At 44.6% G+C, this 11,830-nt stretch overlaps 1 protein-coding gene across 1 annotated transcript in view; it reads left to right on the forward strand.

Moving 5' to 3' along the window:
* The window catches only part of tor4aa (torsin family 4, member Aa), a 71,615-nt gene extending 64,610 nt beyond the window's left edge, over nucleotides 1-7,005 (forward strand). The window contains exons 2-3 of the mRNA XM_056290942.1: nucleotides 4,491-4,931; nucleotides 5,307-7,005. Of these exons, the coding sequence (XP_056146917.1) occupies nucleotides 4,491-4,931; nucleotides 5,307-6,158 (1,293 nt within the window). The 3' untranslated portion in view covers nucleotides 6,159-7,005. The remainder of the gene's footprint in view (nucleotides 1-4,490; nucleotides 4,932-5,306) is intronic.
* The last annotated feature ends 4,825 nt before the right edge of the window (nucleotides 7,006-11,830 follow it).

An 11,830-nucleotide genomic window follows, 5' to 3' on the forward strand; every position in this document is an offset into this window, starting at 1 on the left:
AAGGCAGCCAGAGGAAACAATATCTGCCAAAAGGTGTATTAAAAGTACAGTATTTGGTGCTGCTTTCATCCAATTTCAACTGCCAGAAGCCTTGTGACGCGTCGAGCTTTGTGAAGAATCTGGCACCACTGGTGACCTCTTCACACTTGGGTATCTGGTAGCGTTCACGCTTGATGTTTTCATTTAGATCTTTCGGGTCCATACACATTCTGAGGTAACCATACTTTTTCTTTGCGCACACCATGGAGTTGACCCAATCTGTCGGTTCCTCAACCTTCTTTATCACACCAAGCACTGTCATCCTGTCCAACTCTTTTTTTAGGCAGTCTCTTAGTGGTGTTGGAGCTCTTCGAGCAGCATGCACGACTGGCTGTGCATTTTCTTTCACATGGATTTTGTATGTGAATGGCAATACACCAAAACCCTTGAAAACATCTGCAAAGTTCTGTATAATGGAGTCAACACAGTCACTTGGTATGCTCATGGCTGTGTTGATGCAGTACACTCTTCTCACCAGCCCCAAATCTTCACAGGCTTTATCACCCAGTAGTGATTCAGGTCCTTCAGCAACAACAGGGAAGAGTAGGTGGTGTGTTTTATTTTTCACCATTACTTTCAGCATGCATGTGCCTAAATTCTCTGTCCATTGTAGTCTTCCAGTTTAGGTGCTTTTCTCTGTATTTTGGGTCTATCTTTCATTTATTTTATGTCAAACATGCTGATCAGGTTTGCTTTTGCACCAGTGTCCAGTTTCATTGTGACTAAAGTCCCGTTTATTTGCAGATATGTTATCTATTTGTCTTCTCTCACAGCATTAACTTCTTTAATGTCTCTCTTAGATCAGTGTCATCCACAATGTTTACAGATTTCCCTTTATTCCCCTCTTTTCTTTTTGAGAAGCACTGTTTAGCAAAATGATTCTTTCCCTGGCAGTTAGAGCATTGCTGACCTAAGGCTGGACACGGTCTTGGCTTGTGCTCTGAACCGCAGCGTTTGCAGCTGGACATCCCGTTGTGTGTCCGCTGTGCAGGCCGGGTCTGCGTCTCCTTCCTTGGCTCGAGACCACACCAACAGCCGCGCAGTCGCTCACGGTCACTGTGCCCGCCGCCACCTCGCTGAACTTGCTCACATGCATTTCCTGGCAGACCTTAGTAGCTGGATATGGATAACCATAACCAGTAGACAATGCATTTATTGAACAAGTGAACTATTTTAATTGCTTTTGCACTGTACAAAAGTGCAGAACAGTAACAAAGAAATGAATTATTTCCTTACATAAAATGCAAATACAAAAACAGACAATATTGAATAAATTACATAGAAACTTAAATAATGACATACAATGAGCAGAGGAACTTCTAACGTCTAACAATATAACAATAAAGATGGAAGAATATGTAGATGAATAAAAAACATTATGGAACACTATGGTGTTCTAAGGTGTGCTAATGGTTCACAAAATATCTCAAAATAAAGTGCTTTAATTTTTATCATTCTCCTTAAAATCTTTGTTTCCTGGCTTTTCTGGAGGCAAAGTCATTAGTCATGTACTTGCTTACAGTTATAATGCGCATGAACTTGACCCCAGCTCTGACATAGGCAGCGGAAATGATTAAACCAGTAGCATTAATTTGTCAGTCTGTTAACAACATATCAAAATATTTAGTTTTTTTTTTGTTGATTACTACTGATATGATATAACACACACACAAAAAATATATATATTCATCAACCTGTCATGTTTGACATTTCAAGCACTCTTGGGGGGGGCCCTGCTGGCGTGGGGGGGGGCCTAAGCGACCACTTGGTTTGCTTATGTCTTGGGCCGGCTCTGGTAATTGTAAGCTAAGACAAAAAGATGAGCTCTAAGTTGGGATTTAAAGGACTCAACAGACTCTGATTGTCTAATGGCAGACTTCTTTTTAACTTGGGGTACACACAGGAAGGAGCCCTGTATTTTGAGAGCGAAGAGCTCGAGATGGAATGTACGGTTTAAGGAGATCAGATGGGTAAGATGGGGCAAGCTCATTTAGGATTTTATAACATAGCAGAAGCACCTTGTATTCTGATCTAATATGGATAGGACGCCAATGAAGGGAGGCAAGAATTGGTGTAATATGGTCAAATTTCCTAGATTTAGTTAGGATTCTAGCAGCAGCATTACATTACAGCATTGCATTACATTACATGACAGCATTACATTACATTGCATTACAGCATTACATTACAGTATTACATTACATTATTACATTACATTAGAGCATTACATTACATTATAGTATAACATTACAGTATTACATTACATTACAGTATTACATTGCATCACAGTATTACATTACAGTATTACATTACATTACAGTATTACATTACATGACATTAGAGCATTACATTACAGCATTACATTACATGATATTATAGTATTACATTACATTACAGCATTGCATTACATTACAGCATTACATTGCACTGCATTACAGCATTACATTACATTACATTACATTACAACATTACATTACATTGCATTACATTACATTGAATTACAGCATTACATTGCATTACATTACATTACATTACATTACATTACTGACCTCGGTTTGAACATCCCTCTCTGGTCTAATGTCTTTATGTCTCTCGTCCTTCTATGTAGAAAGCCTCAAGGTGTCTAACACTGGTGCAGATGAGTGCTCTTACCTTAGCCATTATCTTGAAATGCATTGCATTATCACCGTGGAAGCTGACAGGTAGCTACAGATAGGGTGTCATTATGTCACCACAGTGGAGGCTGACGGGTAAATACAGACAGGGTGTCATTGTATTACCACAGTGGGGGCTGACGGGTAATACAGACAGGGTGGCATTGTATTACCACAGTGGAGGCTGACAGGTAATACAGACAGGGTATCAGGCTGACGGGTAAATACAGACAGGGTATCATTGTATTACCACAGTGGAGGCTCACGGGTAATACAGACAGGGTGTCATTGTATTACAACAGTGGAGGCTGACGGGTAATACAGACAGGGTATCATTGTATTACCACAGTGGAGGCTGACGGGTAATACAGACAGGGTATCAGGCTGATGGGTAATACAGACAGGGTATCAGGCTGACGGGTAATACAGACAGGGTATCAGGCTGACGGGTAATACAGACAGGGTATCAGGCTGACGGGTAATACAGACAGGGTATCAGGCTGACGGGTAATACAGACAGGGTATCAGGCTGACGGGTAATACAGACAGGGTATCAGGCTGACGGGTAAATATAGACAGGGTATCAGGCTGACGGGTAAATATAGACAGGGTATCATTCTATTACCACAGTGGAGGCTGACGGGTAATACAGACAGGGTATCAGGCTGACGGGTAATACAGACAGGGTATCAGGCTGACGGGTAATACAGACAGGGTATCAGGCTGACGGGTAAATATAGACAGGGTATCAGGCTGACGGGTAAATATAGACAGGGTATCATTCTATTACCACAGTGGAGGCTGACGGGTAATACAGACAGGGTATCAGGCTGATGGGTAATACAGACAGGGTATCAGGCTGACGGGTAAATACAGACAGGGTATCATTGTATTACCACAGTGGAGGCTCACGGGTAATACAGACAGGGTATCAGGCTGACGGGTAATACAGACAGGGTATCAGGCTGATGGGTAATACAGACAGGGTATCAGGCTGACGGGTAATACAGACAGGGTATCAGGCTGACGGGTAAATATAGACAGGGTATCAGGCTGACGGGTAAATATAGACAGGGTATCATTGTATTACCACAGTGGAGGCTGACGGGTAATACAGACAGGGTATCAGGCTGATGGGTAATACAGACAGGGTATCAGGCTGATGGGTAATACAGACAGGGTATCAGGCTGACGGGTAATACAGACAGGGTATCAGGCTGACGGGTAATACAGACAGGGTATCAGGCTGACGGGTAAATATAGACAGGGTATCAGGCTGACGGGTAAATATAGACAGGGTATGGTTCTATTACCACAGTGGAGGCTGACGGGTAATACAGACAGGGTATCAAGGTGATGGGTAATACAGACAGGGTATCAGGCTGACGGGTAAATACAGACAGGGTATCATTGTATTACCACAGTGGAGGCTCACGGGTAATACAGACAGGGTATCAGGCTGACGGGTAATACAGACAGGGTATCAGGCTGATGGGTAATACAGACAGGGTATCAGGCTGACGGGTAATACAGACAGGGTATCAGGCTGACGGGTAAATATAGACAGGGTATCAGGCTGACGGGTAAATATAGACAGGGTATCATTGTATTACCACAGTGGAGGCTGACGGGTAATACAGACAGGGTATCAGGCTGATGGGTAATACAGACAGGGTATCAGGCTGATGGGTAATACAGACAGGGTATCAGGCTGACGGGTAAATACAGACAGGGTGTCATTGCAATGCTACCTACACTGATAACCCATGACTGACCCTGCCTTCTCTCTCTTGTCAGATGGGTGAGCAAGGCAGCAGCACTAGGTTAACAGGATCTCACACGGAGGAGGAAATGGAGGGAGAAGAACAGAAAGATGAAGTGAGGGAAAGTGCAGTTCCTAGTTTCTCTGAGTTCTCCTGCACTCTGCGTACTGTCGCAAGGATAAAACAGAAGTATCAAGCCATGAAGAAGCGTCGTCTGGAGATGTCCGCGGGTCTGGGAGGCACAGGAGTACTCACAGGGGCACCTGCTCGTACCAGCCCTAAAATATTCATCTTTGATGAATTGACTCCCGCTCCCCACTCTTCCCTCTTATTTTCAAATCCTCAAAGAAAAAAGAAGAAAAGGAAAAGACGAGTGTTGTTTCCCACCGGAAGTGGACGCAGAACCCCGCCATCACAAGAAAATAGTCGAGCCAAATACTGCCTATACTTGCTTTGTGGTATTGTCTTTCTACAGGTAAAATAAAAGGATGATAATAAACCCTGAGAAATTCACAGCTGAAGTTATAAGTTGTACCGTACCTTTCCATTTCCCTATGATCATTATCCCTGTTAACTCTCATTCTTTACCTTCAGTTGTGTTGACACAGAGTGGAGACTGCAATTGTTATAAAGCTCTGCCTTTTAAATATGAATAACAACATAATAAGGGCAAAATCTTTCACAAACCTTTTTTCAGGCTCCATATAGTGAAAAAGCCTGACAGTAAACAGGTACCTTGCAGCATAAAGAAATGTATCGGATACTGTGAGTGACACTGCAAGATATACCCTGTCCTTATCCACCTCTCATCATCAGTGCTGTGTTCTGTAACCTTTTCCCCTGTCTCCAGGTGTACAATGCCATAGAAAATCTAGATGACCATGTTCTTAGATATGATCTGGAGGGATTCGAGAAGACTCTAAGGCGGGAGGTGTTTGGTCAGCAGGGAGCAGTGGAGAGTCTGCTTGCCCACCTTAAGGACTACTTGTCCACCTATGTCCACAACAAGCCTCTTGTCCTGTCCTTGCATGGTCCTAGCGGGGTGGGGAAAAGCCATTTGGGACACCTTCTTGCTGGGCATTTCCGTTCAATAGTTGGGGAGGCCCTGGTGCTCCAGTACTATGTTCTTCACCATTGTCCCCTGGAGGCTGATGCATGGCGCTGTGCACGTTCCCTGTCTGCTCTCGTCTCTGAGGCAGTTGCACGTGCTGAAGAAGAGGAGAAGATCCCACTCTTCATCTTTGATGAGGCTGAGCATATGCATAGTGAGATATTAGATGAATTGAGGGAGCTAGTAGTCTCCAAACGTTCAAATGAATACCTAAATGCTGTTTATTTGTTCCTGAGTCGTCTGGGTCATGACCAAATCACCAAGCATCTGCTGCACAACTCTTCAAGTATGGCAGTATCAGAGGCTATGCGTCACGGTAACCTGGTTAAAGAACTGACTCCTGTGCTGCGCAACACTTTGGAGAAGCTTCACCCACTGTGGACACATGCAGACATCATACCTTTGGAACTTTTGGAGAAACGTCATGTCATGGACTGCTTCCTTGAGGAGATAACCCGTGAGGGGTTCTACCCAGATCATGCTAACATAGAGCGTCTGGCAGGAGAGATTGACTACTACTCCTCTATAGGGGAGAATGAATATGCCAAAACAGGTTGCAAGCAAGTAGTGGCAAAGGTCAACCTGCTGTGAACTCCTCTCATTGGAATCTGTAGATGCAGATTCTACAACCGTGAGAAAAATAACTAATGTAGAGGGCTGAGTAGTTACATGGACACAAAACTGAGATGACCAGGCACTGAGCCACTCCAGCAAGAACATGTTTCTAACAGTGGCAAAAGAGGACTTATGTGGTCTAGAGAAACATGGCATGCAACTCTTTGTAGAAGTTTGAAAACATTCTACTAATAATTCTTAATATTTAATTCTAAGCAAAAGCATAATTAAAAGGTAGCACTATACAGTTCAGCCACACAATGCTGACAACAGGAATAAAGTATATTTGTTACTGGTCACATTGTTCAAGCCTCATCAGAAAAAAAATAGGATTTGACACGGAACACGAGCTGTATCAGACCAATATTCATTATAAGCAGAAGTTCTAGTGTGTTCATACAGTTTGAAAAAGTGAACCAGTAAATGTGTCCAGATGTACTGATTCAATTTTCTGTGAAAATTATTTTAAGTTTATTTTCTCTAGAACTTGGATGCACATGCGAGATATTGTGTTCGTTTCCATTTTCTGTAATGAAATTAAGAGCCGGATCTGTTTTAAAGGGCCTGTGTGCAATTTCTAAGGATATGAAATTCCTGTTGACCTGCACGGCCATTGCTATCAAGTACAGCATTATATTTCTCTACATCAGCAACGATATTCTCTTTAAAGTGCTTGGGAGTTTTGGTTGGTGATAAGTGTAACTGTTTGAATCCTAACAAGTCCCTCAGAAAATATTCTAGTATTGGACATTTACTAGATATATCTCAAACCATACATTTTTTTTAGATTTCTTAGAATATGAGTATTGCACATACAATTAGTGCCCTAAGATAATAATAATAAAAAGTTTTTAATTTTGAGTGGGCTTGATTCATTGTTTGCCTGCCTCTATTTTGCCTTTTACTATTTTCAAAGTTTGGATAAATTACATTTGTAGAGAAAGAATTACACCCAGAACACTGAGACTTCCATCCATCCATCCATTTTCCAAACCGCTCATCCTGCTCTCAGGGTCGCCGAGATACTGGAGCCTATCCCAGCAGTCATTGGGCAGCAGGCGGGGAGACACCCTGGACAGGCCGCCAGGCCATCACAGGACCTAATATAATATAATATAATATAATACAATACCAAGAAATGGACCTCACAATCATAACAGATACGGATGTCTTACCAAACATATAGACCACATCACCTTTTGTATTCTATGAAGTGTTGTGACTGGAACTAGCAAGAGGAGAATAATTTATTCTTTATAATATCTGAAAGGAAGACAGTTGACTGTTACAGGAGAGCCACCAGTGTAAGCAGCTCCCAAGTGTAACCAGCCCCGTTACACAAGGGACATGAGATAACAGCTTTCCATGAAGAAAGACGCAACAACCATGACCAGTCCCACCGAACAGCCATGATACCTAAAATGAGTAGAGGTACAAACAAATGAAATGTAGTGGAATGACCACAGATGACTAGACTCGCTAGACATTTAGCTAACGGGGCGGACCCTTTAGTTGACTGGTTAGCGCAGTTGCCCATGGTGCGGGCGACCCGGGTATGTGTCCCGGCTGCAGCGGATTCCCGGCTGCGGCAGATTCCCGGCTGCCCCCTGAATTCGCTACATTGGTGTCAGAAGTGAGATGGTGACACTGTTAGGCCATCGGAAGCGTGTACGCCCAGAGGTGTGAGGGAGGTGATATGCTGAAGTGTGGGGACGCGCTTCCTGAAGGACGGGGGTAGTGTAATGCGACCATGGATGACTAGACTCGCTAGCCGGTTAGCTAACGGGTTGGACCCTTTAGTTGACTGGTTAGCGCAGGTGACCCGGATTCGCATCCCAGCTGCAGCGGATTCCCGGCTGCCCCCTGAATTCACTACAATATTGTAACAATCACGGATAAATGGGCTCGCTAGCCCTTGGCTAACGGTTCGAACCCTTTATCCGACTGGTTAACAAAGTCGCCCGTGGTGTGGGAGACACGGGTTCGCGTCCTGGCTGTGGCGGTTCCCGGGCTGCCCCCCCCCCCAGTTCGCTACATTGGTGTCATATGCAGGCAGACGCGCTTCCTGAAGGAGAGGGGTAATGTAATGTAGTGATATAACGCCATGTATATACACTGGAACTACACTAGGTGTTATGTACTACCCGGACTGTTATTATGGTTACACCACTACCATGTATGGTTATTACGTCTGCCTACTGAGCCACGATTAAACCTGAGTTCTATAACCCGGTGTGGTCATTGATCCTCGACCAATACTACCCCAAGTATTACTTCATGGTGGCAGCGGTAAAGTACTCTCTATGAAGAATGAAGATAGACTGATAAAATTGTCCGTGGATAATTTCTGTCATCATTCAAGCAAGAGTGCGCCAGAGCTGAGCTAGCCGCAAAGCTAACTAGCTAGCTAGCAACAGGAGACGTCATGGCATCGCATCTACCGACGATGAATTGGTCAGACCCGGACCTGGGTGAGGCAATTTCACTGTATAAACAGAAAATGACTCTGTATTTAGAGGATGAAGAAATAAATGGCGCAGCTAAACAAGCTAGGAAAATATGTCGTGGAATCGGAGATGAAGGGTTAAAAAGACTGAACGCCAGTGGTCTCACCGATGATGAAAAGAAAAAGCCTGCCAAACTATGGGACTTCTTTGAAAAACAGCTAAAGTTGAACGTAAATTTCAGAATCCATAGACTGCAACTGATGCAACACAGACAGAAACCAGATGAGAATATTGATGATTTTGTGACCAGAGCCAGAACACTAGCACAGAAATGTCAGTTTTCAGACGAAGAGCTTAACGAGCATATGATTGAGCTTATTATTGCGAGCACTCCCCATGATGCCCTGAGGAATTATCTATACAGCAAACCAAAAGGATATTCCTTAGCAGAGGTTCTGGCCGAGGGACGAAAATATGAAGCCCTGACAGCAGGCAATGAACAGTTAGACAAACTTAGCCTGTCACACAATGAGAGAATCCACGCTGTGGACAGGGACCGCATATGTCGTAACTGTGGGAGAAGCCACAAACCACGTCGATGTCCTGCATATGATGATGAATGCAATGCGTGTGGTGTGCTGCAAAAGGTCACTGGGAGCGGTGCTGCAGGAAGGCCAAACGAGAGCGCCAGGAACACTCCAGCCAGAGCAGGAGCGGGGGAAGTAAGTCCCACACACCACAAGACAAACAGCACAAGCGTAAAACCTATATAGACAAAAAGCAACAGAGCAGGACTCGCATACATGCTGTAGAGAGTAGCAGTGAAACAGACAGTGAGAACGAAAGTACTTACCAGAAACAGTTCCACTCCATAACTATCAGTGAAAAGTGCATGCATAGCATAGACAGCAAGCCGGCCAGAGAGGAGGCGTACACAGTCCTGAAGGTGACACCACCTGACCTACCTGGTCGTGGATACACACTGCGTCTGAAGATAGACACAGGTGCGTCAGGCAACACACTCCCATTGCGTACCTTCAAGCAGATGTACGGTGAAAATGCATGCACCCAGAAACGACTGAAAAAAACCAACAGGAGGCTATCTGCATACAGTGGTCACGCCATCCCCTGCCTAGGCACCATTGACATTCCATGCCAGTACAAAGAATCCACATGGATCAATGCAAAGTTCTATGTTGTAGACGTACCAGGGCCAGCCATAGTTGGGCTGCCAACATGTGAGCTGTTAAACCTAGTGACTGTCAATGTAGATGCAGTGACCGAGGAAGGACATGCAAACCAGAAAAAAGTCAACACAAGACAGACAAAACCCAAAATAATCATATCTAACAGTGCAGACCTAAAGAGAGCATACCCAGACCAGTTTGACAAAATTGGCAACTTCAGTGGAAAGGCCAAGCTCTTCCTGAAAAAGGATGCTGAACCATTCATAGACCCACCACGTAAGTGCAGCATTCACATCAAAGACAAACTGAAAGATGAACTGAATAACCTTGTCGAACAAGATGTGTTAAGAAAAGTAGAACAGCACACAGACTGGTGCTCGACTCTGGCATACAGCACAAAGAAAGACGGTTCCCTTCGCATATGCTTAGACCCCCAAAAGCTTAATGCCAGCCTTAGGAGATGCCCACACAAGATTACTACTGTGGAGGAACTGAACCCAAAGTTTGCAAATGCAAAAATATTCAGCAAACTTGACGCAAAAGCTGGATATTGGTCAATACACCTAGAGGAAGAGTCACAACTGCTAACCACATTCCGAACTCCATTTGGTAGATACTGCTGGAAACGTTTGCCATTTGGTCTCAGTGTCTCTCAAGATCTCTTCCAGGCAAAGATGGACCCAATCCTGGAGGGGCTCGACGGTGTCGTCAGCATAGCCGATGATATCGCAGTCTACGGAGCAAGCGAAGAGGAGCATGACAGGAACCTGACCAACCTGATGGAGAGAGCAGCCAAGACAGGTATTGTGTTCAACAGTGACAAGTGCACAATCAAACAGACAAGCATCTCATTCTTTGGCAACCTGTACACAGACAAAGGTATCAAACCTGACCCAGCCAAAATCAGGGACATCCAGAAAATGCCGACACCCCAGAACAAAGATGAACTGAGCAGATTCTTGGGGATGCTGACCTACCTGTCACCCTACATCCCAAAGTTCACAGACAAAGCACACACACTGAGGGTGCTGCTGAAAAGTGACGTGCCTTGGACATGGGACACTGACCACCAAAAGAGCTTTGAGGACCTGAAATCAGTTATCCACGAACATGACTGCCTGAAGTACTATGATCCAAGCACGCCTCTGACACTTGAGGTCGATGCATCACAGAAAGGACTGGGCGTGGCATTAGTGCAGAACAAAAGCCCATAGCTTTTGGCTCAAAGACACTGGACGACTGCCAATCCAGGTACAGCAACATAGAGCGAGAAATGCTGGCCATAGTCTATGGAATGCAGCGATACCATACCTACCTGTATGGGAAGTCATTCATTGTAGTTACAGACCACAAACCCCTCATTACCATATGCACAAAGCCACTGCATGCCGCCCCGCCACGGCTTCAGCGAATGCTGATAAAAACACAAGGATACAACTACGAGGTCACGTATTGACCAGGAAACCAGATGGTCCTGGCAGACAAACTCAACCGACTCCACCTGGAGCAGAGAACAGCAAACATGAAGGAACATCATGACCGCAGCAGCGGCAGAGAACTACCTCCACTCGGTCCCGGACAGCACGTATCTGTCCTAAACAAGGAAAAAGGGACTTGGTATCCAGCCACTGTCGTACAAAAGTGCGATGAGCCAAGTAGCTACATTGTGCAAACATTAAATGGGAACAAACTCAGACGTGGCAGGAGCCACCTGCGGGAAATTCACCACCCCCATGCACTGAGGAGCGCAAGAACCCGCTTCACAGAACCTCAACGGGACACTCATGCAGCTGGAACTTCTTCCAGCCAAACCTGTAAAACACACAAGACAGTACGCACAAGATATGGAAGAGCTGTTTCCAAACCAGCTCACTACAAGGACTATGAGTAGAGACAATCACACACAAAAGGAGGGCTCTGAATATGTTTGTATTTTGATACTGTAAAAATTGAAAACTAAACAGGGGGTATGTAGTGATATAACGCCATGTATATACACTGGAACTACACTAGG

The sequence above is a fragment of the Lampris incognitus genome, chromosome 12 (assembly GCF_029633865.1).
Source record: "Lampris incognitus isolate fLamInc1 chromosome 12, fLamInc1.hap2, whole genome shotgun sequence".
NCBI lineage: Eukaryota > Metazoa > Chordata > Actinopteri > Lampriformes > Lampridae > Lampris > Lampris incognitus.